Source organism: Dendropsophus ebraccatus, chromosome 12 (assembly GCF_027789765.1).
Source record: "Dendropsophus ebraccatus isolate aDenEbr1 chromosome 12, aDenEbr1.pat, whole genome shotgun sequence".
In the NCBI taxonomy this organism is placed as follows: Eukaryota; Metazoa; Chordata; class Amphibia; order Anura; family Hylidae; genus Dendropsophus; species Dendropsophus ebraccatus.
Genome location: NC_091465.1, coordinates 21,818,270 through 21,843,650, shown reverse-complemented (window position 1 = coordinate 21,843,650; position 25,381 = coordinate 21,818,270). Strand labels below are relative to the sequence as shown.

Sequence of the window (25,381 nt, the reverse complement as noted above, 5' to 3'; positions counted from 1 at the left end):
TTTTAAACTTGCAGCCCTGTGTCAAATGGCGTGGCCTAGAGTGTCTGTGCCCTAGGCCTGCACCGTCCCTCTGTCCCTCCTCCTGCCCTCCTCATCATTAGGAATGCCCCTGGCAGGATTTCTTCTAATCACCACTTTTTTGAACACTGCACATGGGCCTTAATGGTCCAACACATGTGCAGTGTTCAGACAAGTAGTGATTAGGATAAATCCTGCCTGTGGCATTCCTAATGGGGAAGAGGGTAGGGAAGTAGTGAAACATCAGTTTATTATGTCAATTCAAAAGTGACAGGTGCCCCGCCCCCTTTCCCCCTAAGCCCCGCCCCCATTTCCTGCCATCAACCCGCCCCCTCTAGCCCTAGTGACAGTTCCCCCGCCCACTTTCCCACGCATCCCCCGCCCACTTTCCCACACTGTTAACCCTGTCCCACATGCATGTGACGTATCTGGTATGACAGATACGTCTCCACCCCCTCCCATATCAAAACCTATGAAACATCCCCCAGATTATATCATGCACCCTGCTTATCGCCCATATCGGGTAACCCTAATAAAATGACTAACCTTTATCTCAAGTCCCAGTCATGGTTCTGTGTGTGTGTAGTTGTAGCAGATATAATAGCAAGAGAGATGGAGAGATCCGTACAAATCCCTGTCTTGAAGCGAAGTGTGTGAATTAGCTTACAGTCTTCTGAGAGGGGTCTGAGTACACGCCCATATCCTGTTGTAATAGGGAGGCCTTGAGACATGCCAGGACATGTCCCCACATCCCATAGCCTATATACCCCACAGTGTATATATTAGGCGTAAAAATCAAACAAGGCGATAAAAGTTTAAAAGCTTTATTGAATAAAAAGATGTATACAATATTCGTATAATAAGCAATGTTTTTTGTTCATAAAGTTACATTTGTAAAAGTTAAAATAAGCGAAGAAAAGTACAAAAATGGTATGACTGTGATATAAACAACAGAAGTAAAGTCTTGTGACTCACACACAAGACCGGCCTCACAATGAGACACTAAAGTCTTGTGACTCACACACAAGACCGGCCTCACAATGAGACACTATTCACCTTAAAAAGTCATAATTTTGTTCAGATATATATTGTATTTCTTCAAAGGAGTCGTAACATGTGGGGTTACACAGGGTTAATTGTCTTAAAGGTCTTAATTTTGTTAAAAGTCTTGGGACTCTCATACATGTGAGTTCTCACAATGAGTCACTATTTTACTGTGTAATAGCACATTGTTTCGAAGGGTGCTTATTAAACAATTAAGACAGTTCATACAGGGTCATCTGCAAAATTAAGGTGTGAATGGCTGTAAAGTTTGTAGTTAAAGTCTCGTGATAGTCTTGCACAGTGTAGATAATAAGCCATAAAGTCATTTGAGCAGCAAAGAATTTGTACTTAAAGCCTCGTGATAGTATTGTAAAAGAATGTCATCACAGCGGCACAGTGTAGATAATAATCCGTGATGTAAATTTATCAGCAGAGGATAGAAGAAATACATTGTAGGAATATAATGTTTTATCAGTTTATACATAGAGGAAAGCACTCCTGTTTAAAAACTAAACACGCTGTACATCCTAATTTTACACAAGCCAGCTTATTCTTCACAAACACATCTACTAAATGGTCATTTTGTTTAAAATCCTTGGTAAAGAAATGCAATGCTTTCGTGTAAGAAATACCCCTAGCCAAATGAAATAGTATAAAAAGACAATAATGTCCGCAGAAAGAGCTGGAAGTATCTTGCAATTGAATATTTTGATATGTGTATGTCTCACAATTCCTTTTTAAGAACTGTAAAAATTCTTTGGGAAATATTTCAGCATCCGGGGAGAACCCGTAGCTGTCAAAAAATATCGCTTTCTTATCATTACACAATACAATTAATATCCAGTGACGCCCTCGTTTTTGCGACTCGTCCGTGTTCACTATGTAAGCCGCGGGCCTCTGAAGAACACGCTGTAATGGTAGAAAATCACACGGAAATACGCCTTCAAATAAGACATTTATATAAGGATCGGATTTAGCTATATTCGTGAGCTGTAGACTATTCATCTTTAGTTATAGTCATTGAGTATTTCTCTTCTATTGTTTATCTCTAATATGTTTGAATTTATTGCATAAACAATCATATTCAGGGTGTGCGGTGTTGGTTCTGCAAAGCATATCTCGGCGCGTAAATTTCCTGTTTTTATGAGGGAAAAGTGACCGCCCGGCTCTTGATCCGGCGATAGATCGAATGCAAAAAATGTGTAGCCGTTCATAAATTCTTCGCGGTCTATCGCTAGCCCGCTATCAGATTTTTGTTTACCCGCTATGTGTGCGAGGGCGGCGTACTCTCTAATGGCTAATTCAGCCTCAAAATTTGGCTGAAAAGGTTTTGCAGGTATCTGTTGTCCGTCCAGGTACAGAGCCGCATGATTTATGCTGTAGTGGTGAAAACATAGCGGATTTCTTTGGTAGCTCCCGCTAAAGGCTTCATTGTCCACAAAACCTAATATTACTGTTTTAGGGATTTGACCAAGAAACAGATTCTCATGATTTGTAATTCTTGTTCCTGTTGGAATGCTGTATACTTTTAAGCAGGCTCTATCAATGGCGTATTTGGCCGTAGACGTCAGAAGGGCTTGGCTGTGGCCTATTCTGACAGCCGGTGAAACCTGTACTCTTTTTACATAGAGAGCCGCTTGCAGGATCTGTATTTTAAAAGGCTCTGCTTCGGCTGACATCAGGCTAAATGTATCTTTATTTCTGGTCAGTTTGATTTTAAGGTCCAGGCCATTGAGTATGAGTTTGGGTTGATTGAATATATCTCCAAAAATTGGTCCTAAAAGCTCTACAGGCTTAGAGCGCGCCGTTGTCCGTGCTCTTTTGATGAATCCTGAATTTTCACCAGCAAGAGCTCTGTCGTGGTGGTGTCCCGCTGAATCTTTGTAAAATAATCCGGCTGTAAACTGAGATGACAGTGTTTGTGGGCTATAATTTAAAATAGTCTCGATGTAAGCTCTGTAACTGTAAAGGTTATCCGATTGTGAAATAAGTCGGTCGCCCAGGGTAATGTCCACTTGATTGAAAAGCGTAGCTATGGGGTAATTTATAAAACCCACACGAGCCCCGTCGGCTATCGCTGTGTTGTCTTGTTTGACAATGCGACAGTTTATGTACAGGAGGGTGTTGTTCAGGTCGTAATAATATTCTCCGCTACCTGAAATGAAGAATTCCAGCGGCGCATTGTCGGCCAGAGCCGCAATAGGTTGAACCTCTACAAAAAGCGATTTTTCTATACTCGTTTGTGTGGGCGGAATATCAAAAATATCCAGTTCCGATTTTGCACACTCTACGGATCCGTCGTGTATGAAGGCCATGATAGTCCTCTAAAAGATGTCGTCCGCTGAGCGTCTAACTGATTTGTGACGTCTGAGCCTTTTGCGCGCTATAGTCTTATTCATGAGCAAGGGCGGGAATGATGTATCGAAATTACGTTTTCTTTTACGTGACTTTTTTGTTACATAAACGAGACCATCGCCGGCCTGCCGCTCTTTCGGAGGCTGATTTATTTTATTCATGATAGCCGTTGATACGCTTGTGAAGGCATCTTTAGCAATGTTTCTGGCAGCTGTTTTTACGTGCGGTTTTACAAGTTCTATACCCTTTCTGAAAAGAGGCACAGCGCGACGAAAAAGTCCTCTAAACAGACCCGCAAGACCGGCGCCATACATGTATTCATCACCACGGAAGCCTTCTAATCCATGACCCGCTTGAAGGGAATAATAGCGGGCATAAACGGCGGGGTCGCCGTAAACTCTCTGGGACAACATTTTAGCGTGACAGCTCCCTGCACGGTCTGAAATGTAATCTCACGATACTTTTCCCGTACCTAAATTTAACAGGATTACCTTGATCCGACAAAATCGAAACGGTTATAGAATCAAAGTGCTGTTTGCACAACGGTATGTAATCCGGTCGTGTGTAGTGTAGGGTAACAACTTCGTTGTGTTGTCCGCTGATCTCGACGGTTCTTAAAAGCTGTACATAGCTATCACCCACCAGCTGATGCTGTATTATATCGGTGTACACAAATAATGTGTAAAATCCAGCTTTTATATCTGCGTAAAAAGTCTTCTTATCAGAGTAATTAGGTTCTGTGGCGTTTTCAACATAACCTGGTAGCCCTAAAATACGGGACAACTTATCGCTGGGCGCAAACTGCAGGTTTTGCGATTCAGTTGCAAATACGGTTCTTTTTATCTGGTCAAATCGTAATTTAAAGGGTTCTTCTGTTAATCTCAAATTATCGATTTTTTCGTTGATGACTTTTACCACTTCACCAACACTAGAGTAGAAACCGGATTTGATGTAATATTCCTTTAGTTCTCCATCTCGTTTTCCCATAATAAATGCTCCTTCTTGATTTCCAAGGGTATACCAGGTGTGAGGGTATTGTATCTCTGTCAAAGCAACTTCATAGGGGCCGGAAAGGTGAACGGGTTTTGCCAATTTAGTTGTGTAGGTCGAAATTGTGTTTTCGGGGTAAAATCTGGATGATGAATTACTAGGTAGCGTAATATAAAATGAGCCGGACTCCATGACCTATACACTAGTCAGCTGCTTTTCCTCTATCCAGCTGTTGAATTTAGCGGGATACCCCCGCCACTTTACAAAATAATACGTTTTACCCCTGTTACGTTTTTTCTTCAGTATTTTCTCTATTCTGTAGACACGGTCCTCGTTCTCAGGAACCTTCTGAATTTCCTCGTTATAAAATGTACCTTCTATGGGTTCTCCGTACAAATCAGCGAGTTTATAAAGAGGTTTTTGGAATTTTGTGTTGACATTGTTGATCACAAAAATCTCATCCGTGTAACTTTGCTCGTAGCCTTTACTGAAAGTTCCCTTATACTGAGCGATTCGTACGTGGTCACCAGTTTTTAACCTAGGCTTAATAGATTTAACGCTCAGACTCGAACTGTAAATGTTTTTCCATATTCTTAAGGAGTTACTCTTTGTCACATCGACGGGCCGTGCTTGAATCGTACTGTGATAAGTATGATTGTAACTATATACTAGATCCTGTAATACATTTAGGTATCTAAAAGTATTGTGTTTTGTGATGTAGCGCCACATTTTAGTTTTTAATGTGCGATTAAAACGCTCTACTAGTGCGGCTTTTACTGTGTTTGAAGTAAAGAAATGATGAATATTGTATTCTTTACAAAGGCGCCTCATAGAATTATTCATAAATTCCTGTCCACGATCCGACTGTAACTTTTGTGGAACACGTTCATCCCCTTTAAAGATCAGCTCAAAGGCTCTAGCAACCGCAGGACCCGTCTTGTTTTTCAGAACCACGCACCAGGCATATTTTGATAGTACATCTATCACTGTTAAAATGTATTTTATTCCGTCATTGTCTCTTGAATATTCGATGAGACTAACAAGATCAGCCTGCCATTGTGCATCGATATCCGAAACAAAAATCCTGTTTCTCACAAAGTTTTTTCTCACAGGTTTATGCAACGTATAAGCATCTTCTTGACTCAGCCACGATCGCGTCGCTTCTCTGTTTATTCCGTGTTTCTTAACAGATCTGTATAAGTTTTCAACACCACCGAATGAACCAGCCTCTTTAGGATTATAATAGTGTTTTTTTAGTATCTTTTCAGGTTGCGTACATGCCATGTTCGTATCACGAGCGAATCATGAGATGTGATATGCCTTTACATATTGGTAACCGTTATTTATAATTTTATTTATGAGTTACATAAATTTATATAAATCTGTTAAAAGAATGACTGGTAATCAGGGTTGTGTCTAATTAGAATTCTATACGTCAGAGGGCGTGTAAGCTCCACCTACAAGAAATTGGTCATTTGCGGTGCAATGTGTGCAATGTTCAGCTAGCAAGGTTTGATAATCATCTCTGCTACATGCAGCGATACAAGGCAAAGGCAACCTCTGATCTGTACATATTTTATGACTTTGAGTGTATGCAGGAGACTGGCACACACATACCAAATTACGTTTATGCCACTACACTGTACGGAGACTCTTCTTGGGAATTTGAAGGTGAGACATGTGCTCAGGAGTTTGTTCGTTTCTTTACCTCTGGTAAATTCGCTGGATATACATTTATAGCTCACAATGCCGGCAGATATGATTCCTATTTTATTATTAAAGAACTGATTAGAGAAAAGTTGCAAGTCAAAATGGTTACCCAAGGAGGTCGTTTGATGTGTGTTACTTTGCCTAATTTGCGTATAAGATTTATAGATTCTTTAAATTTTATACCCATGAAACTTAGTAAAATGCCTCAAGCTATGGGATTTTCAGACTCAAAGGGACACTTTCCTTGATGTGTGTTACTTTGCCTAATTTGCGTATAAGATTTATAGATTCTTTAAATTTTATACCCATGAAACTTAGTAAAATGCCTCAAGCTATGGGATTTTCAGACTCAAAGGGACACTTTCCACACTATTTTAACACCGTAGAGAATCAAAATTACGTGGGCCCTGTACCAGCTATTGAGTATTATGGCGTTGAATACATGATGCCTGGTGACAAAAAGGAATTTATGGAATGGTACGAAGAACAAAAGAACAAAACTTTTGATTTTAAATCTGAACTGAAAGCTTACTGTAAACAAGATGTTGTTGTCTTGAGACAGGCCTGTGAACGTTACAGAGACAGAGTGATGGAAATGACTAGGAAAAAAGTTACAAAATACTGCCCTCAACAAAAGAAAAATGTTGAGGTAACGCAGTGTGTTGATCCTTTTCAGCTCATCACTCTGGCCTCTGTATGCATGGCAATGTACAGATTTAAGTTTCTTCCAAAAAATACCATTGCCATTGTACCGGCGGACAATTATCACAAAACCCAAAAACGCTATTCAACACCCGCTATTCAATGGCTTATGTACGTTGCACGCGCTGAAAAGATCAATATACAACACGCATTGAGGGGTGGAGAGAAGCAGGTGGGGAAATATTTTTTAGACGGCTATGCTTATGTTGAAGGTCAGCACATTGCTTTTGAATTTCAGGGATGCTTTTCCCATGGCTGCCCCATATGTTATAACGAGCAAGACACAAATAAAGTGACAAATACCAGCTACGGGCAGCTTCATTACACTTTTTTAAATAAAAAGCGTTACCTTACATATCCCTCAGGTCATCCCACCATCATTTATGACAATTTCAGGTATATAAAAAATTACTTTGGCATTGCAAAAGTGAAGGTCTACCCTCCGAGAGATTTGTTTTTTCCTGTCCTGCCGGTAAAAATTAACAAAAAATTAATGTTCCCTCTATGAGTTTGACCAGATAAAAAGAACCGTATTTGCAACTGAATCGCAAAACCTGCAGTTTGCGCCCAGCGATAAGTTGTCCCGTATTTTAGGGCTACCAGGTTATGTTGAAAACGCCACAGAACCTAATTACTCTGATAAGAAGACTTTTTACGCAGATATAAAAGCTGGATTTTACACATTATTTGTGTACACCGATATAATACAGCATCAGCTGGTGGGTGATAGCTATGTACAGCTTTTAAGAACCGTCGAGATCAGCGGACAACACAACGAAGTTGTTACCCTACACTACACAAGACCGGATTACATACCGTTGTGCAAACAGCACTTTGATTCTATAACCGTTTCGATTTTGTCGGATCAAGGTAATCCTGTTAAATTTAGGTACGGGAAAAGTATCGTGAGATTACATTTCAGACCGTGCAGGGAGCTGTCACGCTAAAATGTTGTCCCAGAGAGTTTACGGCGACCCCGCCGTTTATGCCCGCTATTATTGCCTTCAAGCGGGTCATGGATTAGAAGGCTTCCGTGGTGATGAATACATGTATGGCGCCGGTCTTGCGGGTCTGTTTAGAGGACTTTTTCGTCGCGCTGTGCCTCTTTTCAGAAAGGGTATAGAACTTGTAAAACCGCACGTAAAAACAGCTGCCAGAAACATTGCTAAAGATGCCTTCACAAGCGTATCAACGGCTATCATGGATAAAATAAATCAGCCTCCGAAAGAGCGGCAGGCCGGCGATGGTCTCGTTTATGTAACAAAAAAGTCACGTAAAAGAAAACGTAATTTCGATACATCATTCCCGCCCTTGCTCATGAATAAGACTATAGCGCGCAAAAGGCTCAGACGTCACAAATCAGTTAGACGCTCAGCGGACGACATCTTCTAGAGGACTATCATGGCCTTCATACACGACGGATCCGTAGAGTGTGCAAAATCGGAACTGGATATTTTTGATATTCCGCCCACACAAACGAGTATAGAAAAATCGCTTTTTGTAGAGGTTCAACCTATTGCGGCTCTGGCCGACAATGCCCCGCTGGAATTCTTCATTTCAGGTAGCGGAGAATATTATTACGACCTGAACAACACCCTCCTGTACATAAACTGTCGCATTGTCAAACAAGACAACACAGCGATAGCCGACGGGGCTCGTGTGGGTTTTATAAATTACCCCATAGCTACGCTTTTTAATCAAGTGGACATTACCCTGGGCGACCGACTTATTTCACAATCGGATAACCTTTACAGTTACAGAGCTTACATCGAGACTATTTTAAATTATAGCCCACAAACACTGTCATCTCAGTTTACAGCCGGATTATTTTACAAAGATTCAGCGGGACACCACCACGACAGAGCTCTTGCTGGTGAAAATTCAGGATTCATCAAAAGAGCACGGACAACGGCGCGCTCTAAGCCTGTAGAGCTTTTAGGACCAATTTTTGGAGATATATTCAATCAACCCAAACTCATACTCAACGGCCTGGACCTTAAAATCAAACTGACCAGAAATAAAGATACATTTAGCCTGATGTCAGCCGAAGCAGAGCCTTTTAAAATACAGATCCTGCAAGCGGCTCTCTATGTAAAAAGAGTACAGGTTTCACCGGCTGTCAGAATAGGCCACAGCCAAGCCCTTCTGACGTCTACGGCCAAATACGCCATTGATAGAGCCTGCTTAAAAGTATACAGCATTCCAACAGGAACAAGAATTACAAATCATGAGAATCTGTTTCTTGGTCAAATCCCTAAAACAGTAATATTAGGTTTTGTGGACAATGAAGCCTTTAGCGGGAGCTACCAAAGAAATCCGCTATGTTTTCACCACTACAGCATAAATCATGCGGCTCTGTACCTGGATGGACAACAGATACCTGCAAAACCTTTTCAGCCAAATTTTGAGGCTGAATTAGCCATTAGAGAGTACGCCGCCCTCGCACACATAGCGGGTAAACAAAAATCTGATAGCGGGCTAGCGATAGACCGCGAAGAATTTATGAACGGCTACACATTTTTTGCATTCGATCTATCGCCGGATCAAGAGCCGGGCGGTCACTTTTCCCTCATAAAAACAGGAAATTTACGCGCCGAGATACGCTTTGCAGAACCAACACCGCACACCCTGAGGCTGCATTCACACTAAGTATATTTCAGTCAGTATATGTATATTTCAGTCAGTATATTTCAGTCAGTATTGCAACCAAAACCAGGAGTGGATTAAAAACACAGAAAGGATCTGTTTACACAATGTTGTAATTGAGTGGATGGCCGCCATTTAATGGCAAATATTTGCTGTTATTTTAGAACAACGGCTGTTATATTGAAATATTGGCCGTTATTTACTGTTATATGGCGGCCATCCACTCAATTTCAACATTGTGTGAACAGATCCTTTCTGTGTTTTTAATCCACTCCTGGTTTTGGTTGCAATACTGACTGAAATATACTGACTGAAATATACGTAGTGTGAAACCAGCATGAATATGATTGTTTATGCAATAAATTCAAACATATTAGAGATAAACAATAGAAGAGAAATACTCAATGACTATAACTAAAGATGAATAATCTACAGCTCACGAATATAGCTAAATCCGATCCTTATATAAATGTCCTATTTGAAGGCGTATTTCCGTGTGATTTTCTACCATTACAGCGTGTTCTTCAGAGGCCCGCGGCTTACATAGTGAACACGGACGAGTCGCAAAAACGAGGGCGTCACTGGATATTAATTGTATTGTGTAATGATAAGAAAGCGATATTTTTTGACAGCTACGGGTTCTCCCCGGATGCTGAAATATTTCCCAAAGAATTTTTACAGTTCTTAAAAAGGAATTGTGAGACATACACATATCAAAATATTCAATTGCAAGATACTTCCAGCTCTTTCTGCGGACATTATTGTCTTTTTATACTATTTCATTTGGCTAGGGGTATTTCTTACACGAAAGCATTGCATTTCTTTACCAAGGATTTTAAACAAAATGACCATTTAGTAGATGTGTTTGTGAAGAATAAGCTGGCTTGTGTAAAATTAGGATGTACATCGTGTTTAGTTTTTAAACAGGAGTGCTTTCCTCTATGTATAAACTGATAAAACATTATATTCCTACAATGTATTTCTTCTATCCTCTGCTGATAAATTTACATCACAGATTATTATCTACACTGTGCCGCTGTGATGACATTCTTTTACAATACTATCACGAGGCTTTAAGTACAAATTCTTTGCTGCTCAAATGACTTTATGGCTTATTATCTACACTGTGCAAGACTATCACGAGACTTTAACTACAAACTTTACACCCATTCACACCTTAATTTTGCAGATGACCCTGTATGAACTGTCTTAATTGTTTAATAAGCACCCTTCGAAACAATGTGCTATTACACAGTAAAATAGTGACTCATTGTGAGAACTCACATGTATGAGAGTCCCAAGACTTTTAACAAAATTAAGACCTTTAAGACAATTAACCCTGTGTAACCCCACATGTTACGACTCCTTTGAAGAAATACAATATATATCTGAACAAAATTATGACTTTTTAAGGTGAATAGTGTCTCATTGTGAGGCCGGTCTTGTGTGTGAGTCACAAGACTTTAGTGTCTCATTGTGAGGCCGGTCTTGCGTGTGAGTCACAAGACTTTACTTCTGTTGTTTATATCACAGTCATACCATTTTTGTACTTTTCTTCGCTTATTTTAACTTTTACAAATGTAACTTTATGAACAAAAAACATTGCTTATTATACGAATATTGTATACATCTTTTTATTCAATAAAGCTTTTAAACTTTTATCGCCTTGTTTGATTTTTACGCCTAATATATACACTGTGGGGTATATAGGCTATGGGATGTGGGGACATGTCCTGGCATGTCTCAAGGCCTCCCTATTACAACAGGATATGGGCGTGTACTCAGACCCCTCTCAGAAGACTGTAAGCTAATTCACACACTTCGCTTCAAGACAGGGATTTGTACGGATCTCTCCATCTCTCTTGCTATTATATCTGCTACAACTACACACACACAGAACCATGACTGGGAGTTGAGATAAAGGTTAGTCATTTTATTAGGGTTACCCGATATGGGCGATAAGCAGGGTGCATGATATAATCTGGGGAATGTTTCATAGGTTTTGATATGGGAGGGGGTGGAGACGTATCTGTCATACCAGATACGTCACATGCCTGTGGGACAGGGTTAACAGCGTGGGAAAGTGGGCGGGGGGATGCGTGGGAAAGTGGGCGGGGGAACTGTCACTAGGGCTAGAGGGGGCGGGTTGATGGCAGGAAATGGGGGTGGGGCTTAGGGGGAAAGGGGGCGGGGCACCTGTCACTTTTGAATTGACATAATAAACTGATGTTTCACTACTTAGGGAGGAGGGACAGAGAGGCATGGACACTCTAGGACAAGCCAACTTGACACAGGGCTACAAGTTTAAAAGTTATTTTTAGGACCGCCATGTCCTAGCTATAAAGTCTTCTTTGGAGTGCCTACGCTAGCTACATTCCCTATTGTCTTATAAACTTGTGTATCTGGACCTTGGCTTTTGTTTCTTGGACTTCGCTGCCTCTTGACTTGGTACTTAACACTCTCAATTCTCTGTACTGGAATTAACTGGAATACTCCTCTGAATACACTGAAAAACATGTCTGCGATGACGTCACCGTGCACGCGCCCAACGCATGCACTAATGTCACCCGGCCAATGAGGCAGCAGAGACCACCCCCAGCCATGACTTAAAAAGCATGTTCATTCTTCAGTGCGGGGAAAGAAGGCTCTGTGTGAACGTAGCCTAAGGCATACATGCATGGCCTTCCTGAGGTTTAGAACTATGAAGCGAGCTCAGGAGCTGAGATCACTTCATAGTGGGTGAGTGCTAGACCCACCATTACCGTCAATGATGGGCCGCAGCAATCTCATGGCTACCCCCCATAAACCCCTAAAACACAATAGTTTAAGGGTTAGTGATAGGAGCTGCTCCTGTCACCCACTGATCGAGACCCCCACAGCGTGATTGTGCGTGTCTGTTAGGGCAACGGCGGCGTCCCGTGCTCCGGACCGCCGCCGCACCCTCTCTCCCGTCTCTGCAGCAGCCGGTGTCCATAGGTAGGGACCCGGCACTGCTGTTGCTTCGGCCCCCGGGGGCGCCTCACCTCACCGCGCTCCTGTCCATCGCTGTGCCGACCAGCAGGCGCGTCCCCGCCTCCTAGGGGGCGCGCGCGCCGGCTGTCTCAGATTTAAAGGGGCAGTGCGCTCCTAATTGGCCTGTATGTCAATCAATCCCCTATAAGTTCCAGCCCTGCCCTCTTCCAGGTGTTGGAGCCTCTACATGCTTTCCATAGCGTTTGGCCCAGCTCCCTGTTGTTCCTGATTCCTGTCCGCTACCTGGTCCCTAGTCCTTGTTCCTGATTCCTGTCCGCTACCTGGTCCCTAGTCCTCGTTCCTGGTTCCTGCTCCTCTGTTACACTATTGCTTCTGTGTTCAGCCTCTCACCTGCGGTTACGCCTACAGACCTCTGCCAGCACCATCTCCTGCCTACTGCTCCTGCCACGCCTCGCCTGCTGTCACTAGCAACCAAGCCAGGGGTAGCGACCTGGGGGTCGCCTGCCGCAGCAAGTCTATCCCGCCTTGCGGCGGGCTCTGGTGAAAACCAGCGGCCCCTTAGACTCCGCTCCCTGGTGAGGTTAGTGCCATCGCTAGTGACGGTCCAGTGGATCCACTACTCCAGGCGTTACAGTGTCCCGAACAAATATACTGCTCAACTCTGTGCAGTCTGATCCTCAGTTTTCTGAGTTTTATTAAAGGATAGCAGATAACAATGATCACTACTGTGATATAGCATTGACCAGTGTATACAATCTAATGGTTGCATGTAATAGTCCCCCAGGGACACTTAAAAAAAAAAGTAAAGAAAAAATAAAAGTTTTAAAAACTATTACATAATTGTCCAATTTATTAAAATAAAACAACATTGTTTTCAAACAGTGAACAGCATGTACAAAAAGCGGTAATAATGGCAGGATTGCTGTTTTTCTTTTTATTTGATTTTATATAAAAACAAAAATAATAATAATAATAATAATAAAGATCAATATTTTCCATCTACACAATTATAATACTAATAAAAACTAGAGCTAATGGCAGGAAAAAATGACATCCCATACAGCCGTATAGATTAAAAAAAAACCTGTTATACCTATTTGCACAAAAAAGGTTTTACTGTTAAAAAATACTAAAACATTAGAAAAGCTATGTAAACTTATATATCTCTATATTCAAAACGAACTTTAGAATAAAGATATCATGTCAGTTTAACTGTAAGGTGCATTACAAAAACACTGAAACCGCCCCCACATTTGCAGAATTGCATTTTGTTTTCACTAGAGATGAACTCAATGTAGCCAAAGCTCCAGGGCCTGATGGATTACACCCCAGAGTTCTTAGGGAACTCAGTTCTGTAATTTCTCTACCCTTGTATGAAATATTCATTGATTCTTTGCTTACTGGTATTGTGCCGAGGGACTGGCGTAAGGCAAATGTAGTGCCGATTTTCAAAAAGGGCTCTCGAACTTCCCCAGGTAACTACAGACCTGAAAGCTTAACGTCCATTGTGGGGAAACTATTTGAGGGGCTTATAAGGGACTACATCCAGGAATATGTAGTGGCTAATAGTATTATAAGTTATAACCAGCATGGTTTTACTAAGAACAGAAGCTGTCAAACCAGCCTGATATGTTTCTACGAAGAGGTGAGTTGAAGCCTGGATGGGGGCGCAGCTGTGGATATCGTGTACCTGGATTTTGCTAAAGCGTTTGACACAGTTCCTCATGGACGTCTGATGGGTAAGTTAAAGTCTATCGGTTTGGAAAGTTTAATGTGTAACTGGATTGAAAACTGGCTTAATAATCGTACCCAGAGAGTGGTGGTCAATGATTCCTACTCCGAATGGTCCCCGGTAATAAGTGGTGTACCCCAAGGGTCAGTACTGGGCCCTCTTCTGTTTAACTTGTTTATTAATGATATTGAGAATGGAATTAACAGCAATGTTTCTATCTTTGCAGATGACACCAAGCTTTGTAGTACAGTACAGTCTATGGAGGATGTGCAGATGTTACAGGATGACTTAGACACACTGAGTGTTTGGGCGTCCACTTGGCAAATGAGGTTCAATGTGGATAAATGTAAAGTTATGCACCTGGGTACTAATAACCTGCATGCATCATATGTCCTAGGGGGAGTTACTCTGCGAGAGTCGCTGATGGAGAAGGATCTGGGTGTACTTGTAGATAATAGACTACAGAACAGTACACAATGTCAGGCAGCTGCTTCTAAGGCCAGCAGGATATTGTCATGCATTAAAACAGGCATGGACTCATGGGACAGGGATATATTATTACCTCTTTATAAAGCTTTGGTGCGGCCTCATCTGGAGTATGCTGTCCAGTTTTGGAAACCGATCCATAAAAAGGATGTTCTAGAGCTGGAGAGGGTACAAAGACGGGCAACTAAACTAATAAGGGGAATGGAGCATCTTAGTTATGAGGAGAGATTAAAAGAATTACATTTGTTTAGTCTGGAGAAGAGACGTTTAAGGGGAGATATGATTAATTTATTTAAATATATAAATGGCCCCTACAAGAAATATGGGGAAAAGATGTTCCAGGTTAAACCCCCTCAAAGGACAAGAGGGCACTGCCTCCACCTGGAGAAAAAAAGGTTCAATCTCCGGAGGCGACAAGTCTTCTTTACCATGAGAACTGTGAATCTGTGGAACAGTCTACCACAGGATCTGGTCACAGCAAAAACAGTAGAGGGCTTTAAAACCGGCCTAGACAAGTTCTTAGACCAAAATAATATAAATGCATATGTATAGAACCTATCACCCCTCCCCCTTCCCTGTATCCATCCCCTCCTTGGTTGAACTTGATGGACATGTGTCTTTTTTCAACCTTATTAACTATGAACCGGCCAAGGTTCGGGTTCATATGAACCTGAACTCTCAGCTTCTGATTCCCACTGTCTGCCCGCACCGTGGAGAGGGTGGATACAGCCTGAGGACCGCCTGGAAAACTGGGATACAGCCTATGGCAACAACGGCCGTACTTTTACGTAGTGTGAACATAGCCTAAATATGATGACAAGCTATTTTAGCTTCAGATAATATCTTTCTGGCTGCATTTATTACATCATTATTCCTCAAACTATATATGAAGGGGTTTGCTAAAGGAGCAAATATAGTATAAATGAGGGACAAATACTTCTCTTCATCCATGCCATAACTTGACTTTGGTCTCAAGTACATAATAGAGCTTGACCCATAGAACATAGATACAACTATGAGATGGGAGCTACAAGTGGAGAAAGCTTTTTTTCTCGTCCCAGCAGAATGGTGCTTGAGAATTGTCCAGATGATATTTGCATACGAAAAAACTGTCAGTATAAAAGGTATTACTATAATAATAAAAGTGATTATAAGCATGATAATTTCATTGAACTGCGTGTTATTACAGGCCAGACTTAATAATGGCGGAATATCACAGTAAAAATTGTTGATTCTATTGGACCTGCAGAACGGCAAGGAAAATATGAGATTAGACTGTAGAATTCCAACTATGGTCCCGATAAGCCAACAATCAATGACCAGTATGATACAAACTATCTTTCTCATATTTGTATTATATAGCAAAGGGTGACATATAGCGTTATATCGATCATACGCCATGGCTGCCAGCATATAGCACTCGGCACTGCCCAGCAAGAGATAACAGTTCATCTGCACGGCACATCCATAAAAAGTGATGGTTTTTTGTTGAGAGAGAAGATTGGTCAGCATCTTCGGAGTTATAGTTGATATATAACAGATCTCCAAAAAGGAGAAATTGGCAAGAAAAAAATACATAGGAGTGTGAAGATTAGGGCTAAATCTATATAAAAGAATTATAAACATATGAGCCAGCAGCGATGTCATAAAGATACATAGAAAGATCATGAAGAGAAAAAACTGGAGATGAGCAAGGGAAGAAAATCCAACAAGGATAAATTCATGTATTCTAGTATAGTTTCCTATCTCCATTTTATTGACCACGTCAGAAAAAAAAAACTTGTACCTATAGAGACAGAAAATATTTCCTTATTTTTATATAAATAAACATTACCAAAATAAAGGATAAAAAAAAAAAAAAAAAGCACATTTAGGCTATGTTCACACTGCGTATGAGTCCGGCCATAGTGCGAACCGCGAATATACGCACGTAGTTTTGAGGTTGATGCATTCGCTTGAAAATTTATACGGCCGCACAATGCACGCTACGTATGAGCTTACGGCCGGATCGTATGCAGCGCCGTGAAAAATGAACAAGACCATTGTTTGAGGAAGTTAATGTTCCAACTCACGGCCGTGGATTTCCATGCGGTCCCGTACAAAGTACTTATTTCAGCCAAATTGAACTTGATTTTTCGATCCAAAAGGTTCTGTGAGTTTTATTGGTCTGGGCCAAGATTTCCAAGTAAATGACCTGTTTCAGATTGCTTCGAAACAAGCGAGGGAAGCATAACTGTACTACGGGTGTATGTTCGCAGTTCGTATGCATCCGGACGCACGTCTATTTTTCCCACGCCCGTAGTTTCAGCCGCACATGTACGACGGCGTACGAAATGCGGCCAGACTCGTACGCAGTGTAAACATAGCCTTATAGGTTATGTTAACACACGATCGAAATGATGGCTGTTTTTATTGGACGGTTTACATTTAACATCAAATAACAGCCATTGTTTTAAAACAACGACTGTTATTTGCCGCTAAATGCCAGATGTCCAATACAAATGGCTATCATTTGGGCAGTGTATAAACATAGCCTCAAACAAAACAATGTGAATGATTATTTGATGAATAATGTATAACAAATCAGACTATTATATTAGCAAAAACTATAAACTAGATACAGTGGTACCTTGGTTTAAGAGTAACTTGCATTAAGAGCATTTTGCAAGAAGAGCTCACAGTTTTTGAAAATTGTAACTTAGTTTAAGAGCATTGGTTTGGTTTAAGAGTTCCCTGCACTGGGTTGGAGTGCGACTGGAGGAGGGGCATGGTCTGCATAGCGGGGTCTACAACACTGTATTCTGACCCAGTCTCCCTCACCTTCCAAAGCAGAACCACTTGGCTGGGGCTTGCATCAGGGGACAGGACTGTGGAGGTAATCTCTTCATGGCTGTAACCCCTCTCTTCTTGCATAGAGAGCGCTTCATGTATGTGCCCATATCTGCCCTGCTTCATGCTCCCTGCAGTCTGTCAGTCCTTGTCTTTCCCATCCTCTCCATTTCTGCTATAATGTGCCTGCACTCACACCTAGCTATATACACTGCTGCTATAATGTGTCTGCACTCACAATCAGCTATACACACTGCTGCTATAATATCCCCCCCCCTTCTCTATGTGCGGTTCTCCACGCCATTTACAAGCTTAGATGCTGCCCATTCAATATACACCTGTGTTTGCACTTGTCTGTGTCTCCTTTTTGCTCTAAAATTGCTTCATTTTATTGGTGGATAATGGCCCCTACGTGGGGGCTTCATGACATTTGGGCACTCTATCCACAGCTCGATCCAGACCTATCATGACACTTGATCCTCTATGAAATCCCAAGCGTAGGTGAGCAGTTACCACAGTCCGTGATAGATGCAGTAGAGATGGACCATCAATTCAAGAGCACAAATAATTTATGAATAAGTGCAAGGCATTTCGGCACCCACATACAGTATAACGAAGCCTTTCTCAAGCATGTCATAACAAAGTACTACATATTCAACTATTAACAGAATGTGCGGCACTTAAGCATGTGGATAGTGCAGAGAACCACACAAAGAGTAAGGGGGTGACAATATCACTTTAAATATTTAAACTATTTGTCAAGGGAAAAATCATTTTTATTATATATAGCATTATCAAGTCCAAGTTGAACATTAAAACATTGAAAATAACATTGAAAAATTCCAAGGTCCAAAATGTATAAGTCAGTTGCTGTTCAGTTGTCTGGGAGTAAACGGATCAAACAGCTGGCTGGGCAGATAAATACAGCTAAGAACTTACCATATAACATAGGTACAGTCCAGAAGAAAAACACAAGGACCCTATTCACACTCAGTGGCAGGAGCGCTCCCAATAACTAACTTCAGCGAAAGCTGGAGCAACAAATGAATATAATAGTGGTGCTCAGCATACAAAGTAACAGTTCAATGATTTCAATCTGCATGCAGAGGATGTGGCCCACGAAGGGTCACCGGACTAGAAGAAATCCACAGGTGGATAAGCGCAGGTAGATGTCCAAGATGGAGACACAATAGCATTCAAAGGCTGGCCCACTAGTGTGACTCGATATAGTATTTATTTGGTGCTAAATAAATACTATATTGAGTTACGCCAGTGTGCCAGCCTTTGAATGCTATTGTGTCTCCATCTTGGACATCTACTGTACCTGCGCTTTTCCACCTGTGGGTTTCTTCTGGTCCGGTGACCCTTCATGGGCCACATCCTCTGCATGCATCCACCCACCGCTGGTGACGATAACCCAAGGAAGAGCTGCGGTTCCTGTCTGAGTGACACCCTTTTGTTTACAGTAGAGTTGTGCCTATCCTTTGCACAACTCCACAAGGTAAGTACGTCCATCTAGCACTTTGATTAGACACACCACCTCTCAGCCTTATTGCACCAGTAGGCGCCACACTTTGTTTTTTTCTTCCTTGATTACAATCTAGTACACAAGATAAATAGAGTAGTGGCACTCACCGGCTAGCCTTAATGAAGTGTGCCTGCATGCAAAACATCTGTCACTTTGTGCACTATTGTCTGTCCACCCTCACCTGTTTGTTGTCTGGTATGACTTCTATATAAAAAAAAACTACAATAAAGCCTGAAGAGAAGATCGGGTGGGTGCCACTACTCTATTTATCTTGTGTACTAGATTGTTACCATAAAACATGTCTTGTTACAGAGCAGATGGTACACTACACAGGGCAGTCTGTGGTGGTATGCCACCTGCGATGTTATGGTGGAGGTACGGCTGGTCACTTGCCAGATGGTGAAGTGGGACACCAGCTCTATGGTGGTTGGCCGAGATATAGCCAGTCCCAATGATGTTGTGTTGTGACGCCAGTGCCGGTTGGGCACACATGTATGGTGGCACACCTGCTTTTATTTTAAATGGCTTATACTTTGTTCCCCTGTGGTCAGTGACCTGCTGGGCAGTTGCTGGGTCCCTTGGGCTGTTGTCACGGTGGTCCGGAGTGGAGTCATGACCCACCCGGACTATTGGCACTGCCACCCACAGACAGGGGAGGTAACCCAAAGAATGTTCGTGTACTGTGTTGGTGCGGAGTGAGAAATCAGAGTCTCTTTATCATAAATAAGGTTTGCTTTACTTGGATACTGCGTATTTACAGCAGGTCATACAGCTTTACCTTGACACAACACTTTATACTTGATAAGACACTTGATAAGTTAGGATCAAAATCTGTAGTGAGCGGAGGAGAAGTGATACAGTCGTGTGGACTGAGTTGCATGCTGGGAGTGTAGAGTCAGAGGAGCAGAAAGGAGGATGTTGTGAAAGTCCCAACCCAATTAATACTGTGCTCTGCCATGATGTTGGAGGATGAGGTAGAAATAAAAATACTTGAGAGAGAATACTTGTGTCTGTGCATTGACTCTTGTCAGAATGAACCACCTATTGCCCTACCAGTGTCGGGGGACCAGTTCTAAAAAGTGACACAAGCCCCAGACCCAGGGGCGGATTAATTTTACCCTAGGCCCCGGGCTTTTTGCCAAGCCTGGGCCCCTTCACCCAATGGTAACTATGGCAGCAATAGTGTAGTGTTCATAGTCCAGGATAGATAATGTCATGATGCCCTGATTTGTGCAAAATTGTGGTAAAAAGCAGTAATTTATTTTTGCAAATCATGGAAAAACTGTAGCAAGGAGACAATACAGCAGTAAAAGTATAAGTCATTTTGGGTGGCTATGTGTCCCCAGGAACTCAGGGCCCCGGGCTGCTGCCCGAAACGGACCTATTATAATCCGCTGCTGCCCAGACCTTGTTACCTGGGAGATTGAAGCTTCTAGCAACTTTGCTCTATCCGGATCAGTTCCTAGCCTTCTGCTTTGTAGATACTGTCCTGCACTGTGACTCTCCTAGTCTACGGCGTGGGTTGAGATGATGTCTGACTTGTCCTCTCTAAGGAAGGGTTTAACACTGCATAGTGTTGAGTAGCATTACTTGAAGAAAAAAGGTTAACTTCATGTGCATGAGTCTGTTTCTGGACTGCACACTGAGACTGGGGACCTGGCAAAGGGCCAGGGCCCAACTAGACTGCTGTAAGGAGAGTTCTGGCTGGTGTCCTTCCTCTACAAAGTCCAGTGACAAAAGTCCCCTACACTTCCTCTACCCATGTGACTTCCTAGCTACAGCTCCCTATAAGGTGTGCTGTGAATGGGTGAAGAGTGCATATAGAAGAAGTAAAGGGAGAAGTGATAAGACAGAAGAAGAGAACACGCTCATTGGTCTACAGATCCATGTGACACATTAACAAACAATAACCCTTACAGTTCTGTAGCTGTGCATCAACAAAGTACATACACTTGCAATAGCGGCATCTTGTGGCGAAACTTTAACACTACTTCATCACCACTTACAATGAGTACAGGCGAATGGTGTAACTACGAGCAACACACACCACAAGATTGTTTACGCCAACGCATTTCGGACATGTACTGCTGTGACCAAGAATAGTATGTGCCTGAAACACGTTGGTGTGTTTTATTTTATCATCTGCTTTGGAACAAAACATGTTTTAACCCCTTAAGGACCGGGCCTGAAATGGCCTTAAGGACCGGAGCAAATTTTATGAATTTGACCAGTGTCACTTTATTCATTAATAACTTCGGGATGCTTTTACCTATCCGGCTGATTCTGAGATTGTTTTCTCGTGACATATTGTACTTCACATTTCTGGTAAATTGGAGTCGATACTTATAACGAATCTTTATGAAAAAACCCAAAATAGCGTGAAAAATTGTAAAAAAATGCATTTTTCCAACTTTAAAACTTTTCTGCTTATACAGAAAATGGTTATACCACATAAATTATATATTAAATAGCATTAGCAACATGTCTACTTTTTGTTGGCGGCATTTATTAAACTATCTTTCATTTTTTTTAGACAATAGGAAGCTTAAAACATTAGCAGCAAATTTCCAAATTTTCAGTAAAATTTCAAAATCAGATATTTTTAGGGAACTGTTCAGGTTTAAAGTGTATTTGAGGGGACTGTGTAATAGAAAGCCTCACGAAGCACCCCATTTCAGAAACTGCACCCCCTAAACTCTGCAAAAGCACATCCAGAAAGTTTTTTAACCCTTTAGGGGAGTCACAGAAATAAAAGCTAAGTGTGTAAGAAATTTGAAAATTTTAATTTTCTGTGCAGAGATTTTATTGTAATCCAATATTTTTCATAATTATAAACCTATTACCAGAGAAATGCACCCCAATATTGATTGCCCCGTTTCTGCAGTTTATAGAAATACCCCATATGTGGCCCTATTGCGCTATTTGACGCAACCACAAGCCTCAGATATAAGGGAGCGCCTAGTGAATTTCAATGGCTCCGTTATTTTTGGTCATTTTTGACTGTACCACTTCAGGTTGGCAGAGGCTCTGGGGTGCCAAAACCTAAAAAACACCCCTAAAGGGACACCATTTAGAAAACTACACCCCTCAAGGAATGTAACAAGGGGTGCGGTGAGCATTTGGACCCCACAGGTGCTTCACAGATTTTCCAAACAATATGGCTTGAAAAAAGACTAAAGTATTTTTTACACTAAAATGTTGTTCTAGCCTTCAATTTTTCATTTTCACAAAGGGATAAAAGGAAAAAAAAAACACAAAACATGTAGCGCAGTTTCTCCCGAGTACGGAAATACCCCACATGTGGACATAAAGTGCCAAGCGGGCGCAGGACGAGCCTCCAAAGGGAAGGAGCGCCAATTGGCTTTTGGAAGCTGGATTTCACTGGAATGGATTTCAAGGGCCATGTCGCATTTACAGAGCTCTCGTGCTGCCAAGACACTGGAAACCCCCCACAAGTGACCCCATTCTGGAAACTACACCCCTCAAGGAATCTAACAAGGGGTGCAGTGAGCATATGGACCCCACTGGTGACGGGCACAAATGTGGAAAAATGTGACGTGAAAGTGAAAATTTTCATTTTTTCACTTTCATGGCACAAATGTGCCCGTCATCCAGGGGTCCATATCCTCACTGCACCCCTTGTTAGATTCCTTGAGGGGTGTAGTTTCCAGAATGGGGTCACTTGTGGGGGGTTTACAGTGTTTTGGCAGCACAAGGGCTCTGTAAATGCGACATGGCGTTCATCATCCATTCTAGCCAAATCCAACCTCCAAAATCCAAATGGCGCTCCTTCCCTTCGGAGGCTTGCCCTGCGCCCACATGGCGCTTTATGTCCAGATGTGGGGTATTTACGGACTCGGGGGAAATTGCTCTACACATTTTGTGTTTTTTTTTCTCTTTTAACCCCTTGTGAAAATGATAAATTCAAGGCTAGACCAACATTATAGTGTAAAAAATTGAATATTTCATTTTCACGCCACATTGATCCACATTTGTGCCAGTCACCAGTGGGGTCCATATGCTCACTACACCCCTTGTTACATTCCTTGAGGGGTGTAGTTTCCATAATAGGGTCACTTGTGGGGGGTTTAACTGTCTTGGCAACACAGGGGCCTTTTGAATGCAACATGGCCCCTCGAAATCCATTCCATCCAAATCCAGCCTTCAAAAACCAAATGGCGCTCCGTCCCTTCGGAGGCTTACCCTGCACCCGCATGGCGCTTTATGTCCACATGTGGGGTATTTCCATACTCAGGGGAAATTGCTCTACACATTGTGTTTTTTTTTATCTTTTAACCCCTTGTGAAAATGAAAAAAATCAAGACAAGATCAATGATTTAGAGTAAAAATTTTAAAAAAATTACACTAAATGTTGGTCTAGCCTTGATTTTTTCCATTTCCACAAGGGGTTAAAAAAGAAAATGAACACAAAACGTGTAGGGTAGTTTCCCCTGAGTACGAAAATACCCCACATGTGGACATAATTTGCCATATGGGCACAGGGCAAGTCACCAAAAGGACAGAGCGCCATTTAGAGGCTGGAATGGGGGATGGAGGCCATGTCGCAATTACAAAGCTCCTGTGCTGCCAGAACAGTAGAAACCCCCGACAAGTGACCCAATTCTGGAAACTACACCCCATAAGGAATCTAACAAGGGGTGCAGTGAGCATATGGACCCCACTAGTGATGGGCACATGTGTAGAACATGTGCCGTGAAAATAAAAAATACCATTTTTTTCATTTTCACGTCCCAAATGTGGCCTTCACCAGGGGGCCATATACCCGCTGCCCCACTTGTTAGATTCCTTATGGGGTGTAGTTTCCAGAATGGGGTCACTTGTGGGGGGTTTCTACTGTCCTGGCCGCACAGAGGCTTTGTAATTGCATCATGGCCTCCTCTAATGGGAATGGCGGCCATACCTATTTAGCTGGGGAAAAGGGACAATTCTAATTTATTTGGGGGTATTAGGCCAATTATTAGTTTATAAGGTTGGAAATGACAGGTGTCCATCAAATTCAACCTGTGTTGATCCAGAGGAAGGCAAAAACCCCTCGTGAGGCAGACGACAGTAGCCTCATCACAGGGGAAAAATTCCTTCCCGACTCCATAATGGCGATCAGAATAATCCCTGGATCAACGTGACCCCTGAAATAGGAATAAGGGACAGAATTTAGATAATGTAAAACCCCAATGACGTGTAGTGCGCCTTGGAGCGATCCAGTATGCAGAGGCCGGGGTGATCAGGACAGGTGTCACACTGGAAAATGGTGTCCTTCCTGATCCCCCTGTTACACCACACTCTGCACTTCTTCTGGGGTCTCCTGTTCTCCAGTGTGGGGGACGTCACCTGGAAAATGTTGTCCTGGTGCGATTCGGGGTCCTTCATATCCAGAAGCGCTGGGTCCGCTCCATGGCTGCTAAATATTAGGGTTCTATTACTACTTCTGATATGTTCGGATCGTGCCGCAAGCTACAGTAGCTCGGGCAGCGAGGGACCGGAAGATGGGGTGCTGGTATAAAAGTTATCCCCGTACAGGTGGTGACCTTTATCCAGCAGTGGGAAGATCAGTTCCCCAACGATCTCCCCACTAACTCCGAGGATGGGGGGGGGCATCTGGGGGCTGGATTCGGGTGTCCCTTCCTACATACACTCTAAGGGTACGTGCACACTGCGGAATCGCGAAGGATAACCCTTTGTGCATTCCGCAGCTGGCACCCGCCGGCGGACTGATGCAGGTGCACGTCTCCGTCCGTGTCGTAGACTCCATTCTATGCACGGGCGGATTCCGCTCTGCGTCCAACGTGTTGATGGAATGACGGATGATGGAATCCGCCCATGCATAGGATAGAGTCTATGACACGGGCGGAGACGCGCCCCTGCATCAGTCCGCCGGCGGGTGCCAGCTGCGGAATGCACGAAGGGTTATCCTTCGCCATTCCGCAGTGTGCACGTACCCTAAATCTGTAAGTGTACCCTGAGGTACGCTCACACAGTTTGTAGAATTTCACACCATACCGTCATCTCTTATTGGGACGGTACTGGCGGAAAAGACGTGTCTGGGGGGCAGCGTACGCTACGCTACTCCCAGACACGTCACTGGATGAGGAGGAGGATGAGGATGAATGGAGGAACAAAGGACCCCCCATTCATCCTCACTGGCTGTTTTGGTGTCGGAGGCAATAATAATGTATGCGTCCAATACCGAAAACACCCTGGGGGCCATCTTTATACGGGGATTGGTATATGGGGTATGTAGTGGTGTAGTGTAAAACTTTATTCAATGTAGTGTGGTGTAATGTAGTGTTTTTTTTACGTGTTTTTTACAGTAAGTATACAAAAAAAACCTACGCCAAAAATGGTGTTGC

At 42.5% G+C, this 25,381-nt stretch overlaps 3 protein-coding genes across 3 annotated transcripts; 1 reads left to right on the top strand and 2 right to left on the bottom strand.

The window, feature by feature from the left end:
* Positions 1-2,069: 2,069 nt before the first annotated feature.
* On the bottom strand, positions 2,070-3,377 carry LOC138768645 (uncharacterized protein F54H12.2-like). Its single transcript, XM_069946598.1, has one exon. It carries the CDS (start codon positions 3,375-3,377, stop codon positions 2,070-2,072), a length of 1,308 nt encoding a protein of 435 aa, XP_069802699.1.
* A 4,843-nt stretch (positions 3,378-8,220) lies between these two features.
* LOC138768644 (uncharacterized protein F54H12.2-like) lies at positions 8,221-9,468 on the top strand. The gene has a single exon (XM_069946597.1). It carries the CDS (start codon positions 8,221-8,223, stop codon positions 9,466-9,468), a length of 1,248 nt encoding a protein of 415 aa, XP_069802698.1.
* A 5,992-nt stretch (positions 9,469-15,460) lies between these two features.
* On the bottom strand, positions 15,461-16,408 carry LOC138768643 (olfactory receptor 10AG1-like). The gene has a single exon (XM_069946596.1). It carries the CDS (start codon positions 16,406-16,408, stop codon positions 15,461-15,463), a length of 948 nt encoding a protein of 315 aa, XP_069802697.1.
* Between the last annotated feature and the right edge of the window lie 8,973 nt (positions 16,409-25,381).

Bases quoted from the DNA above. Each gene is read 5' to 3' on its own strand.
- LOC138768645 (XM_069946598.1), bottom strand. From the start codon at position 3,377: ATGGCCTTCATACACGACGGATCCGTAGAGTGTGCAAAATCGGAACTG.
- LOC138768644 (XM_069946597.1), top strand. From the start codon at position 8,221: ATGGCCTTCATACACGACGGATCCGTAGAGTGTGCAAAATCGGAACTG.
- LOC138768643 (XM_069946596.1), bottom strand. From the start codon at position 16,408: ATGGAGATAGGAAACTATACTAGAATACATGAATTTATCCTTGTTGGA.